At 45.9% G+C, this 15694-nt stretch overlaps 2 protein-coding genes across 2 annotated transcripts in view; both read right to left on the bottom strand.

The window, feature by feature from the left end:
* Positions 1-3894, bottom strand: part of BEND2 (BEN domain containing 2) — a 33114-nt gene extending 29220 nt beyond the window's left edge. The window contains exon 1 of the mRNA XM_086477269.1: positions 3863-3894. Within this exon, the coding sequence (XP_086333395.1) occupies positions 3863-3875 (13 nt within the window). The 5' untranslated portion in view covers positions 3876-3894. The remainder of the gene's footprint in view (positions 1-3862) is intronic.
* Positions 3895-13729: 9835 nt separating this feature from the next.
* NHS (NHS actin remodeling regulator) overlaps positions 13730-15694 on the bottom strand; it is a 258373-nt gene continuing 256408 nt past the window's right edge. The window contains exons 8-9 of the mRNA XM_086464561.1: positions 15099-15225; positions 13730-14354 (exon numbers count right to left, since the gene is read on the bottom strand). Coding sequence (XP_086320687.1) covers positions 13730-14354; positions 15099-15225 — 752 coding nt within the window. The remainder of the gene's footprint in view (positions 14355-15098; positions 15226-15694) is intronic.

Genomic DNA, 15694 nt, shown 5'->3' with positions numbered 1-15694 from the left:
CGTATTGTAGTTGCCTTGCCTCTAAAGTCAGTGGACAAATTTAAAAGTCTTCGCTGTAGATTGCCTACATTCATCACCAAGAGGATGTCTGCGCTCCAAAATTTTTTTTTTTTTTTTTTTCAGAAGACTTGTCAACGAACTTTAGCTAGTTAAGGGAGAATAGTTCTCATAGTCCTATCCATCTCCCATTCAGGAAAGGGAAAACAACTCTTAGTGTCACTACTGTAGTCAGTCCTTCTTACATACGAAGACAACTTTGTTCATTCAACTACAATCTTCACACCCTCAAAAGCTTGTGACAAAAGAATTCCAATGTTTATTCATAATCTTAAAGAAACTGCAACTTAGTCCTGTATGCAATTCTAAGTATTTCTGATGCTTCTTAAGAGTGCTAGGAAAACAGAGTAACACCATATATATAGCACCAAACAATATGAAACACGTATCTGTCTCTCTCAAGCAGAAACCACAAACTGCCAGATTCTGTGACTAATTTCTTCTCCTGAAAAGAAAATGAATGAAGCCATCAAGATATTTTTACTCGTGACTTGAAGATGCAACCGCATTTCTTGTGCCAAGTTAATAATTTCATTGCATTAATTAACTCCACTGACACAAAATATCATGAGATAGATATTTAGATGTTTCCAGTAAGTCTTGAAAGGAAATTACAAGTCAAAAAAGTGTCATCAAGAAAATATTTTAGGTTTATGTATTTCAAATCAGGCTTTTACTGTGAAGTAAACTACACATCAAAGTAACACTTACTAAATAGGCTGGTTTATTCAATCATTGGAACAATGAACTCTGTCAATTTGATCAACATACTCCACCAACCAAATGACTGCTTATCTTTTTGCTACTGCTCAGTCACCTGTCCCCAAATAATATAGCAGTATAGGCTTCGGTGAAAAGAGCTGAAAACAGAAGAAAAGTGTGAAATGTAAGAATGAAAGATGAATAGAACCCAACTGCAACGCAAAAAAACCCTCATGGGGTGGACATACAGATGGACCACCAAAATAATTCAGAGATGGAAAAATGTTGATATTGAACATCAACAAATACTAAACCAAAACAAACAGGAAAAAAACTCCAAACAAACACAAAACCGAAAACCCAAACCAAACATGAACTCTTTCAAAGCCAGAGCTAAGATAATCATCAAGGCCAAAAATCCTCTATAGCAACTACGGATGACACACCAAAGCAAATCAAGCAAAGCAACCCTACCCAAACAAACAAAAGATATATTAAGGAACTTGCCTGGGTTTAAACTAAGTCACAACAGGCGAGCCAGCTAGCATTAACTTGGACCACAACCACATCCCGCTCTATTTATGGCCTGACAGGCTAACATGCACAAAAAAAAAGGAACTAACACAAGGGAAAGCACAGGGACACCAGCGTCACGATGCCTTTAAGAGGTAGTATCATCTCATCCCAGCTTCAAGTAATCATTTGCATATTAACTCCACCTCATTGCAGACATAACTGAGAGTTCTAAGCACGCTTCTGCGTACTATGATAATCAAAGCTACGAGCACAGAAATATAACCAGACCTGACGCACCAGCTGAAGTCCAAAGACAAGCTGACAGACTACTTTTCCTCCCCTGAGTACGTTACTAATTAAATACAACACAAAAGCCCGTGGGATAAAGAAGGACTTGCACTGAGTCAGACATTACCTGATGAATGCTCTCGCTTATTGCAGAAACAGAAATGTAGGTAACCACAAGGTATGGAATGGTGAAGTGAGGCAGATGAGAGACCTGAAAGCACTGAGTAGTGCTAAATCCTACCTCAATCTCTACTACAGAGCTCCTGAGGGCTGCTAGCAAAATCACTAAGACTAAACCAAACTTTTCACAGAAATCCAGTGTTTTTCCTTCATTTTCTGAAAGTTCAGTTAGACACATCTCTATTTCTGCAAACATGACCTCAGTACTCCCAGTGCAAAAGCCAGCCACAGAAGCTATGCGTAAGCTGAACTAGATTTTATAAAGATGCTTAAATATTGCACTCAGAAAAACTGGGTATCATCCACCTCAAGTTGCACCCTTGAATTTAGCATACCTCCGATAAATTTGTCCTTAATCTAGACAGGTTGTCACAGATCAGAGAGACCAGAATACTCTACTAGAGATAAAATGCTTATTAATGGTCTCTGAATGCTGAAGACAACAGTTAATTTAGAATGCTGTAGTTAGAAATTCCATGACTGACATTTGCTACAGAAAAAGGCAATGGGATCATATATTGAGCAAAGACAAACCAATTGTTGTGGTGAGAAGCAGAACAATGAAACTAGATTTCCTGTGGCTTTAGGTCTCGTACGTGGATTACCAAGATGCTAATAAGATCAAAACTCATGGTAAAACAAGTCTTACAAAGAGGCCTCTGATGCTTAATAAGATCTGAGCTTATACTGCACCTTTTGATTGAGGAGTCTTTTCTATTGCCAAGGAATTTAGAACAGTCAATATTTGTTAAGATTACTGAGTCACAGACAAAGCCAATCAGGAGACCAAAAAAACTGAGGACAAAGGAGAAGGAACAGACACCCAATGCACTGCTCTGTACATCTGCTTAATCAGGAGTATATCAGGATTACTAAAATCCCACACACCTACATCTCAATCCTACCCCTCTACTTCATGCTGATACTTGTATAGCTGCACAGTGAATTGGCCAAACCCTAATCACACCAAAAATAAAATTATTTTTTCGCCAGAAAACCTCCCTGAACCATGAAGTCACACAAGGAAATGGGACATTTGAGCAAGAGACAACTGGAACCTCTTGAGAGGGCAGAGATCTATGACAGCAATGACAAATTAAATGGGATTAAACTGATGTGAAACTGTGTAAACATTACTCCTTGGAAGGGCAAGGTGAACCGACAGAAATATACCTGTTTTGCCACTAAGTAAATGAAGCTCATATACCTCGAAAATACAGGCGTTGATCCTTCCATTCGAAGACGTAATGCCTAGTGTATTAGGTCAGGCACCTCACTTTGGGAGTACTACTCATCTCTGCTGGTGCTCAGGTTTTGTACCCGAGTAACCGCAGCACTCGGGGACCTGCCAGGCCCGACACACTGCGGCCCCACAGCCAAGCCTCCCCAACATTTTGCCCCTACAGTGCTCACCACCCACCTGAAAACTGAGGAAAGCGAAAGCTTCCCCCACAGCAAACCAAGCAACGGCCGCTGTCACCCTCCGGCCCTACCCCGTGAGGTCAGCAAGCTGTGGCAGGGCCACGTTACTTCTTCCGAGCGCTAACTTCACTGGGGAAGAGTCCTGCTTCCTAACCACCACCACGGCGCGGCCGCCCGCGGCTGCCCCTCCGCCCTCAGCCTCGCCGCACAAGGAGTGACGCCGCACGGCCGCCTCGGCAACACGCGTCCCCGGGGAAAACCCGAGGGCCGCCGGAGTCCGCCGGGGCACGTACGCCCGGCCCCCGGCGGGGAGCGCAGCGCCTCCCGCCCGCGGGGACCCCCCGCCCCCCCGCTCCTCAGCCCCGCCGCGCGCGCGTAAACCGCTAACCCTGCCGCCCTCCGCCGCCCCCACCCCGCCCAGCACCACCGACCGCGCGCCCCCCAGCACCCCCACCGCCACTGACGCGATGGCGACGGGCAGCAGCGAAAGCCAATGGCGGCGCCTCGCCGCGCCGGAACCGGCGAATGAGCGCCGGGCGCAGTGGGCGTGGCTCGGTCGGCTCGACAGAGAGCGTTGGGGCGGTTGCGAACGATGAGGGAGCGTTCTGCGCGCTCCGGCGGCTCTCCGCGTCCCGTCTGCCCTCCCCCGGGGGAGCAGCGCGGCGGGGGCGGGCGGGCGGCCGGCCGGGAGCCTTACCCTCGGCGGACATGGCTTGCTGGAGCGGCAAAGCGCGGGGTCCTTCTCGGGCGGGTAAGGGCGGCGGAGCGAGCCGGGGCTCCGGCACAGGCAGGTGTGGCCGGAATGCGGCGTTGGAAACGGAAGCGGCTTCTCCGACGTGAGCAACAAACTGTTTTGAACCAGTGCGGCTGCGCGCTGGGCACGGGGGCGCGCCTGGCAAACGGGAGCCGGAGTGGCGGGGGCGGAGCCGCCCTCCCTCCCTCTCCCTCTCTCTGTCTCTCAGCCGCCCGCCCGCAGCCCGGGCCGCCGCCTCGTCCCCGGCGCCGGAGGTGCGATGCCGGCCGCTGGCTGTCGTCTTACGGAAAGTGACCCGGCTTTCTCTGCGCTCGTCTTGGTTCCCTGGCGCTGCCGTGCTCCCTGCGAGCCGAGGCCTGGCTGAGGGCAGCGAGTTCAGTTTCATGCAGGCTCCTCCATCCCCCCAGGAGGACGGAGGGCTGCTGAGGCACTCGTCGAGTCTATGCGGGAGGACAAAGCCAGTGGGTAACTGCAGGCCCAGCCTCCACGGTTTTCAAACTGCAGAGATTCTCGTGCATACCGTCTACAGCTCCAGGTTTCAGCATGAAATAACGTCTGGTGATCTTACCGCAACCATCGGATTCGGTTTGGGTTCTTCGCAAACTACTCGTTGGAATGGGAGGAATCCAGTTACAAAGGGGTATTAACGGCTGCAGAAGGTTGTCCTCAGAATTTCTAACTGTACGAAATCAGGTATCAGGGCTGCAGTTCATACAGGAGCACTACAGGCCTTTGGGAGGGACAACAGGTAGAAATTTCAGCCTCACCTACCTATATTAACAGTATCTGTGACACTAACAATTTTGTACTTTTTGCCCTACCCCTACCTCCTTCGCTTTTATAAACTAACTCCCTTTTTTTTAATTCAGAGTGTGGGATCGGGCGGTAGGCAGGGCCAGGATACCCTGCCCGAACATCCCCTGGGTGTGCTTATGCTCTCCTCTGGAGGCCCAGGGACCTCTCTGGGGGAATATGTTTGGGGAGGGATTGGAAGAAGATCCAGGATGGTGAGGGAATCTGATCTGCTCGTGGCCTGGGGCAACGAAGTGCTCTATAACAGCCTGCAGGACCAAGGCACAGCTCAGCAGCACCATGGAGATACTAAAGCAAGGCAACAGAAGGGCAATCCCTGCAGGTCCATCCAAGAGGCCTACCAGGAGGTAAAAGACACGTCCAGGAAGTGTTGTGCAAGGAGAGAGGGTGGTGTGATCCTCTCTGGTTGTATGATTCCATCCAGAGGTTAGTAGTCAACAGCTCAATGTCCAGATGGAGATTGGTGACAACTGGTGTCCCTCAGGGCTCTGTACTGGGACCAGTGCTGTTTAATATCTTCATCAATGACGTAGATGGTGGGATCGAGCACACCCTCATCAAGTTTGCCGATGACACCAAGCTGAGCAATGCGGTTGACACACCTGAGGGATGGGATGCCATCCAGAGGGACCTGGACAAGTTCAAGAAGTGCGTCCATGTCAACCTCATGAGGTTCAACAAGGACAAGCACAAGGTCCTGCACCTGCGTCGGGGCAATCCCCTGTATCAATACAGGCTGGGGATGAAGGAATTGAGAGCAGCCCTGCCGAGAAGGGCTTGGGAGTGCTGGTGGACAAAAAGCTGGACATGACCCAGCAATGTGCGCTCACAGCCCAGAAAGCCAATCGCATCCTGGGCTGCATCAAGAGAAGCGTGGCCAGCAGATTGAGGGAGGTAATTCTCCCCCTCTACTCTGTCCTGATGAGCCCCCACCTGCAGTGCTGCGTCCAGCTCTGGGGCCCCCAGCACAAGAAGGACATGAACCTCTTGGAGAGGGTCCAGAGGAGGGCCGCAGAGATGATCAGGGGGCTGGAGCATCTCCCCTGTGAGAACAGGCTGAGAGAGTTGGGGTTGTTCAGCCTGGAGAAGAGAAGGCTCTGGAGAGACCTTGTAGCAGCTTTTCAATACTTAAAGGGGGTCTTATGAAAGATGGGGACAATCATTTTAGCAGGGCCTGTTGCGACAGGACAAGGAGTAATGGTTTTAAACTAAAAGGGCAGATTCAGACTAGATATAAGGAGGAAATTTTTTACAGTGAGGGTGGTAAAACACTGGCACAGGTTGCCCAAAGAGGTGGTAGAAGCCCCATCCCTGGAAACATTCAAGGCCAGGATGAAGAGGGCTCTGAGCAACCTGCTCCAGCTAAAGATGTCCCTGCTTACTGCGGGGGGTGGGGGGGCAGTGTTGGACAAGATGGCCTTTAAAGATCTGTTCCCACCCAAAACGTTCTATGATTCTATGATAATCTGATATTCCCCCCCTAATAGCTGGTCTGCACACCCACAGAGGTGCATGGAGAGACAATGGCAGGGGCAGCCAAATTGACACCCTGTCCTGCCTGCTCCCAGCCCCATCCCAGGGGCCATCAGCCCATCTGAAGCCCTTCTCCATGTGACCAGAAGAGCCCAGGAGCACAAAGGAATGTGGGAACTGCCTTAATTTAGGTTAAGGACTCAGAGGAACAAACACCCTGTCTGGGCCCCTCCCAGGGCTGCCCTAGGAGCATCTCATGCCAGCATCCAGGCATAAAACCCATGAAATGAGTCAATACTAGAGCACCTTTTGAACTGTGGGGGGGGAGGGGGGGGTGTTGCCTAGGGGTATGGGGCACATTATGGGGGAAGAGCATTTCGGGATTGCACAGGATTTACTATGAGATGTTTAGGGGAGGAACTGAAAGCAAGGAAAGGGATGGATTGAGGTGAACTGGGGAGGAACAATTGTAACAGCATATTAAATTTCTTTCTAGCTCTTTCCTGGGAATGAGAGTTCTCTGTTCTGTGCACACGTGTGTGTATGGGGGTCTGAGTGCAGCACTGAGAGTCAGACCACATGTCAGAGTGTGCCCATGGTGCGGCATACATTGGTCATATGCATGTATCCATATATGTATACCTGTTCTCACTAGTGGGCATCCAGCCTGCTCAGCTGGAGAGGGAAGCAGGATGAGGCTGTTGGTGCTGTGTTTGTGTGAGAGATCCGTGTGGCTGGTCACGTATGTATTTACTTATGTGGTATCTATGCATGCTCTTGTGTGCATGTGCCTGATGGGATTACACACCCTCAGCCTCACTGTTGATTGAACCTGTGGGCACGGAGCTGTGGCGGCCTCACCTCTCTTGGGTGTTGGATCTGGCATGAGATATTTTCCTCTAACATATAATATTCTGGTTTTAAAGTTTAAAGCTTGTATCTCAAAGTTTCAAGGCAGACAGAACTACTAAAGATTTAAAAGCTGATACCTGTAATGGTGAGAAAGGCGTAATGGCTATATAGTGTGCAGATAATTGCTTGTCTGTCATAAATCTTGAGTAAGAATTGCACTTTTATATAAGGACTATTTATAGACTTAGCCTTATTTCCTGATAAGCGTTTTGAGAGAACCTGAAGGATTAGTCAATGTTTCCTTTATCACTTTCTGATCTTTAGCAGGTTTTAAAAGCCTTTTCTCTCTTTGACATAGACAGCAAGGTGGAAGACCAGCATCTACAAGCTCCATCTTGAACTGAATCAGTGCAGTACATCCAGTTTCTTGCTCAAGTTTCTTCACCAAAACACATCAGAAGTTTCTGATGCTGTCCAGTTAAAGTACTGGGCTGAAACACTGAGTAAATGAAGGGGTTTGCTTTCCTGTACAGCTCGAGGTGGTGGGAGAATGGCTGAGTAACAGCGAGCCCAGGCAACAATGCTGTATTCACAATCAGCTTTTACCTTCCCTTGTTTTTTTTTCCTGCAGAAACAGAGGAACATGTTTTTCCCTTGATTTTTTTTTCCTGCAGAACAGAGGGTAACATTTTGTATGGATGTAAGGAAGCAGTCCCTGAAAAGAATGATTTGGGAACAGGTAGGTATTGGGAAGTCGGGGACAACTCTTCAAGGGGAAAAGCCTCCACGGGTTGGTACGTTCTGGTGGTCCTCCCCAGTGCTCAGCACCATGCTGGTCCTCCCCACTGCATGGCAAGCTCCAAAAAGCCCTTGAGCACTGGCAGGGGCTCTGTGCGGCACCAAGGGGGCACCGAGGGAGCCCCGAGCGCCTGGCAGCGAGCGGTCTCTCACAGGTGGCGGAGGGGGGCCCGCCAGCTCGTTCCTGCCGTGCCTGCAGTGTGCAGCAGGAGGGGAGCAGCTCTGGGTGCAGCTCTGAGCACAGGGGGGAAGCCAACCATCTGAGCACTGCCTGGCGGGAGAGACTGCTGTTTTGTTGGCCACAGCTTGGTTTTATTTTTTTATTTTTATTTTTTCCCCTCTTTTTTTTGGGCAGGTGGTGTTTTTTTAAATTGAGTGACTTACCAGCATGGCATCCCACAACCCCAGCGTCCTCCTCAGCCTCAGGCCACGGGGAATGAAGGGAGCCAGCCGTCCCTGCTGCTGTCTGCACAACACGCCTGGCAGTACCAGCACCGCCTATACACAAGCAGAAGTGGGTCTAGGACAGTTCCGCTCAGCAGTGCTCAGGCGGCCGGCTTCCTCCCGCTGCCTGGAGCTGCTTCCCCCTGCCTCCCCCACCATCGCCCCCCTGCCTGCGCGCCTCCTCCCCCTCCCCTTAATGCAATGCATACTGCAGGCACAGCAGAAAGAAGCTTGCGGGCAGTCACCCCTCCGCCTGCCGTGAGAGACCGCTGCACAGTGCTGCACAGAGCCCCCACCAATGTTCGAGGGCTTTGCGGAGCTCGTCGCGCAACAGGGAGGAACGCTGGAATGTGCCAGCCCATGGAGAGTTGTTCCCTGCGGAGAGTTGGACGTAGAGAGTTGTCCTAGACCTGAATGCCACCTTGGGGAGAAGGTGCCAACATTTTCAATGTGGTGTCTAAGTTTTAACACCCATGTGCTTTATTATTCTCCCAAAAAACCCCAAACCCATAACTCTTCCCATGCATGGTTATATACATTTCTTATATATGTATACCTACAGAGCATGGTGGGATGCTTTGGTGAGAAGCAGGATAGTGAAACCTGAGAAAAGCTTGTATATGCAGTGATACTACTTATAGTATGGAGTTTATATTATTACTGTGTGGCCCTTATGGTTGTATGCCATGTACACATACTCAAAGGTACGCACTGAAACCTGGATTTTACAAAGGCTTACAAAAGTCACTGACTTCACCTATGTTGTAAATAGTAACAATGTTTTCACCTAGTATATATAAAAAAGCACTGGGCATATTTTACGTAGTCTAATGTGTAGTATTCTTTTCCATTGAGCATGAGAAAAACATACAGGCATACAGCAGGCAGATGAAAACCAGCTTGTGCCTGCATTTATGGGCTAAGCTCTTCCTACAAATCTTGATTATCTGTATTTCTGGATTGGGAAAGGCACACAATACAATGGGAAATTATCTACATAATCATTAACTGCTTGACCATCTGGTTAAACCAAATGTTATGCAAACTGATTCTCAATTCAAGACTACTCTTAAGACGACACCCATGGGGGCAATCCTCATACCCTTCCAAAGCATGATTGCATATAGCCCAGTGGCATTCCCCAAAGCTGATTTTTTCCACGTGCTCTAAGGCACCAGAGCTGGCATTTCAGCTTTTTTTCCACACACACTTTTTAAATACCAAGTACAGTGTTGCAAAGCTACTGACAAAATGACAGCTGAAACCAAAGTTTCATGATGTGCATCTTCCCTTTTCTTGCAGGTAGTCAATTTTCAGAGACACATGCAGGAGCTATCACTTAAACACTTAGCTTCCATGTCCTGACTTTCTAACCTCCAGATAACCGAACAGTTTTAAAATAGAGTTTGCGCTTCTATGTTTGCATTTGTAATTTATGGCCTGCCTGTTGCCCACGGCTTGCTTTATCTGATAAGGTTCAGTCACTTGATTCTCTATGCCTTGGGTCTGAAGTGTTGCAATTTGTTTTGTTTTCCAACTGAAGATAAAGTAGCAGTCTTTACACTATTTTTCATTCCAGCTTCCCTTCTCTTACCTTTTTCTTACCTGTAAAAGACATGGGGCAAACTCAGCAGTCTTTATATTCTGGCAAAATTGTACTTGTGGGCAAAATTCCACTTGAAGTCTGTAACAGTTTGGATACAGATTTCCCCTTACCTAGTTTATTAAAAAATTCAGTTGAAGAGAAAACACGATTAAATGGTTTGAAATGTCTAATGTGCTGAGACTTACCTTTGAAAATAGCATACTTTTAGCCTGTAGATTAGGCTTCACATCTCATTACAAGAAAGTAAACAGAAGATGTGATTTAATTGCAGTCACGTTTATTTGCAGTTTCTATACACACTTTCTAGGTAATCAAACTTTTCCGACACATTTTTTGAGAGGGGTTCACAATGAAACTGTCACCGTTTTTACTAAAAATAAATACAAGACTTAAAGTGTTGCACAGCTCTAAAATATACAAAGGCTTGGATTTAATGTAAACTTTGAAAACATTTTACAAAAGAAACCATCTTTGCAACAATTTAAAAAGTTCGTATTTACAAATATTACAAAAATACAAAATGGATGCAAGTCCATAAACCATTGTCTTTTCTGCCAGCATGAACTGGTGCTAGTACCAAAATAGTTACACTGTAACCTTCTTAATTTTTTTTTTTTTTAAATTCTTTAAGTCATAACCTACAGTATTTCTCTATCTGCCACCATTGCAGCAAATGCACTCAATCACTGACCTTTGGCAAAAGCAAACATATGCTTTATTTGCTACAACTATTCCATGTCCTCTATGCTGCCACAACAACAACAAAAAAAAAAAAAAAAAAAAAAAAAAAAAGAAGAAAAAGAAAAGGGGGAAAATGTTATTTTTCAGAACACACAGCTGTATAATTTCAGAAATCGTTTCCATAACATCAGTGCAAACAATGGAACAGCAGGTTGAAATGACGGTTCAGCGGTTACCTGGTGTGTGTACTGTACACTGTCTCAAGAGGCAAGTGATGTTCCCTTCGCTTGCCCTCTGGTGCCTTAACAGCACGCCTGCAACACTACAGGGGTCCCCGCCATTGTCTTCCTCTGACTCCCATGTTTGTTATGAATTCTTCATAGTGGATTTAGAATCTCTCTTTATTTGGGTTTCAATCTGCTAAATATAAACTAGGAAATTGAACAAAAGACTATATTTTTATAGAATTGTTCTGTGGCCATTTTGTACGTGATGTATTGCCTCACCATTCCAGTAAAAAAATTTTTTTAGAGTATATATATTTATTTATGGTCTCTATGAAATTATTGATTGGTAATAAAAAGTGTTATCATCAAAGTCAATTCAGCTGTATTCGCTTTACAGTTTTGAATGACTATTTAACTCAGAACTATTAAATGTTGTAAAAGTGCTCCTGGTAAAATTTTTAAGGATTTTAAGGACTGAAGATGACAAACTAAGGATTTTCTGCCCAATACCTAAGCTTCTTTTACCCATGTTCTCCAGCAAGTGGTTCATTATATGCCAAGTATTTCCTCTTAAAACATTCTCATTCCTTCACTTCACTTGTGTTCAAACTTATTTTCTTAACTAACCTGCCAATGTGATTAGGCTTTTGTTTCCAAAACCTTGCTCCTCTAACCTTTTTTAAAACCATTTTAGACTTTTAGATTATTTAGACTTCCCAATGCTGCAGCCCTTCAGCTGATGGACCACCCCTCTTCCCAACACACATACCACATGCTCAGCGGACTCTGCCTCACACACTGAACACAACCAGGCTACATAGGAGGACGGTAGGAAGCCCTGAATAATATATTTCTTGTGGTAAGCACTAGACAAAAATCATACACAAACCTTATGGGGAATAACATCTGGGGTTTGTTAAACTATTCTGACTTGCTTAGACTCTTAAAAATCGACAGTTTTAGGTAGAACCTTCCTCTTTAAAACATTCTTTGCCCACTTTTAAAAACTCTCAGCTTTACGCATTACATGATTAAAAGCAAAAAAATGGTAAAAACCGATTTCACACATCCCGCTTCCCTATCATTTACTTATGCTTAAAGCCAGCTTTTAATTGATTTCTTTAGTACCAAAGTACGCTCTTTCTGCCATCCTACTCGACCTGTCCTGCTGCACACCACATTTCTCCTCGCACTATTTTCTCTGCACTAACCTTTCCTCTATTCCAAACCATATCCTATGGCAACCAACACCAACTGCATCAATTTTGGACAAAGAGGGCCTTGTTCTCCAGTAGCACGGATGGGGCTACATCGATGCGGTGGCTCAAAGGAGAATCAGGCCTGTTGGTTTTGTTCTGTTTAAAAATTAAAAGTATAAAGCGACTCACGGATTAAGTTTTAAAAGTACAAGTTCTTGCGGTTTAAGATGAGAAAATTCAAGTAACTTCAAGTAATTCAGCTTTTATTTCCCTGCCTTCATTTGTATCAAAGCAGCTGCTTTGATTTGTCTCCTTTCCCACCCCACCCCTGTCCCCCACCCTGTTCCGCGTTTCTGGTAAACCCAGACAAGATCCCAACTGTATGTGGCTGGCACAATGAACCAGAGCTTTCCCCTTCCCAGCTCAGCAATGAATATAAATAATGCATACACATACCTATTTCCCAGCTACGTTTTCACAGTGTCATTTTTGTAAATATTTAGGTAGCATGAATCTCATCAGCACAAAGAGAAAGCTTCACTGAAAATTCATCGCAGTTATTTACTGATAAATCGAAAGCGCTTCTTGCATGCTTATAATTTATTTGCTTCCTTTACGAACCAGAAACTAATTGTGTTTAAAGATTATAGTTACCAGGTTATGACCGTGTTATGTATCCCAATAGCCTAATAGGAATATGAAAGTTAAGTACTATTTCTTCTCACATCTATCCTCTCTGAAGCAATCCCTGCAAGAATAAAGGCCCAGGGGAGGCTGTGGGATGGGACCCTTTGGGGCTTTGCATCAGACACGACTTTGTTCTGTTGGAAGCACGCTTGCCTTCCCCACTGATCCTCACGGTAACCCTCCCAGCTGCACTTTCCAGTTAGCTTCTTCGGAGCTGCCTTAGAAAGACAAATGGTTACTTTAATCCCATCGCAGTCAGCCTTTCCATTTCCTTAGCTAAAGCAGAGAATTCCTCCTTTCCACTGCTCAGTATCATCCTTCAGGCTTGTCGCACTGAAAGTGGTTATTGGTGGCCATGTGAATTTTTTATGTTTGATATGAAAATGGTATTCACAGAATACAGTTATTACATTTGACTTCTTTTGTCTTCTATAAACAAAGTTGTTATGCAGTAAATCGTTTGCCACGTCCACTTTTTTGATATTTCTATTTACAAATTTTTATCAAAAATATGGTATTTACATATGTTTTGTTAATTTCTTCTAAATTTTGTTTCAGCTCATTTCAGTGTAGAAAAATACCAATCCTCAAGAGCATTTTCTTTTTTTTTTTTCTTTTTCCTTCCTAGGGAAGCACTACAGTGAGGGATTTGTTTCTAGATGGGCAGCTTCTGGAAGAAAACCAACCCAAAGTCACTTTTAACTCTATGGAAAGTGTATAGCCTTGAAATCTACAGTGACAACGGAAATGAGAGTGGGATAAACCAAATGAAGCTGAAAGAAAACAGAACAGACATAGTGTATCTTCCTCCTTTTAGAAAATGTAACGTAATAAATAGCTACAGCTGTAGTCCTCTGTTTCCCCAGCATCTTACCAACACAAACACATTTAAGCATTGATATTGCCCTGCAATTTTTCTTTTTTTTTTTTTTTTTTTTTTTTTTTTGACTGCTACAGCATTGGCCTCTTATATTCACATCCTTACAGAGCCCGAGTGGTGTCATCAGCTTGGCCCTGGCGCCTGCGCAGCCTACGTTGAGCTCTGAGAAGACCGATCGTCATGGGGGCTGCCATCCGAGTTCTCCGTCTCTCCTTCAGAGATGGCCTGCATCGGCGTGTTGTACAGCCTGCACCGCACGCTGTACCGGCTGCTGCTGGCTGCTGGAGGCGCCCGCGAGCGCCCCACTCTCGAAGATGCTGACATGGGAAAGCTCTTGGAGGAGAATCCTTCCGCGTTGACCCTGGGGGAGCAGGGGGAGAGTGGGGACAACGCATCAGGGCTTGCCATGGGGGGAGACTCCTCCAAGCTTTGGGGGGCATCCGCCGTCAGCTCTCCAGGAGACTTGGGCAAAATAGGACTTTTCAGAATTTCCGTGGCGGACATCCTGTAGCTGGAATCGGATCGGCTGCCCTTTTTAAGGAGCAGTAGTTTAAACTCCTCATTGGATGTGTTAGACTTTTTGGCATTCCTGTATATGAGCCCAGGGGACCTCTGACTGCTAATGGGAGTGCTCACACTGCCGGCCGGTGGCATGTTGCTGGTGGGCAGCGTGCTGCTGGCAGGGGGCTGGCTGCTAGTCCCAGACAAAGCTCTCAATCTGTTTCTTCCAGAAAGGTCTCCAGAATCCTTTCTCCCGAGAACTTTCCTTTTTGATCTGTAAAAACACAAAGGAGCACTCTTTCATATGTCATCTTTGTAGATTAACACTTAATGCTGGTCTGGAGTTTCACAGATTGACTGTGCTTTCATATTAGGTAGAGTTCTCATAATCCCTTTGTCAAATATCAGAGGCTAACAGTGACTGATGGCACTTTAAGCCATGATGGCTCTTATGCAATGAATGAGGCACTGAGCCACAGAGTCCCTCTCAATATCACTCAGCTCTTCCAAAACTATGTGTGCACAACCAGCCCTTTATAAAGACGACAATGCATACAGAGTCTTAGTTAATAATAATACTTAGTGTAACCTATTCAATATCAGAAATCTGTAATTTCAGTTGTGATTGCAAATTTCAGTCGAATACAAAATGCTCTAAAATTGAAGAGATGCCTTCTCATCATTCTCGCTATGACTCACTCACTAGAATAAAGCTGGTGGGCAGAAGGCAGGAACCACTGTGGGTAGTTTTTTTTGGAGACACGTATATTTGTTAGAGAGAATGGGCTGATGTTATCTGTAAAGCATCCTACACGTGCCATGAAGATATTCAGAGTGCATACCAGACCGTAACAAAGCATCTTTTGAAAGCTGCCTTTTAGAAAACTAAACTCGATAACTGAAGAAGGTAGTTTCAGGACAAGACTTAGCCATTGAATAACCATCCTGCAGCTATTGTTAGCGGGCAACTGTGCAGGGCTGCATGTTACTCTTTCCCGTTGCCGCAAGGTTAGGTCACCTGTGAATGACTGCAAACAGATCCTCAGTAGTGCGGGGTTTGTTGGGAGACACAAAGACGTCCTCAGCATCAGCCTGCGACTCCTCGCTCAGCGGAGACACGATGGACTCATCGCTTGGAGAAGACTCTTAAACAAGGAAAAAGGCCATGCTGTGAGTCAGACCCCACTGCGCTTTACAACAGCACCATCAGTGCACAACACCAGCTCAGTTCACAACTGAGCAGCTGATACCACCATACAGACTTTATCCTCTAATCTAAACATTATGTATGTTGCATGTTGGAGCCCATAAAGGGGGCGCTGCTAAGGACTGAACCCGGGATCTCCTGTTTACTGTACAGCTATGATAATGAGGCTCTTCTGTACCCAGTGGTAGTGCTCCTCCCTTTTTCCTGTTCAGCTGAAATGCAGCACAAGGGAAGAAATAAATGTCAGAGAAATATGCTTTGAATACATTGAAAAAGCATGAAATATCTTTGGATTGGCTGGCCAGCTAACGGATCAGGGGGGCTCTGTGCTTAAACCTACAGAGACAAGCTGATTTGCAACTCCAGCCTGCTTTTTGACTGCACTACCAGTCACGTCCAAAGCCACA

This window comes from Leptosomus discolor, chromosome 1 (genome assembly GCF_034619465.1).
Source record: "Leptosomus discolor isolate bLepDis1 chromosome 1, bLepDis1.hap2, whole genome shotgun sequence".
NCBI lineage: Eukaryota > Metazoa > Chordata > Aves > Leptosomiformes > Leptosomidae > Leptosomus > Leptosomus discolor.
Note: the sequence above shows the minus strand (reverse complement) of the source record. Positions and strands in the feature narration are given on the sequence as shown.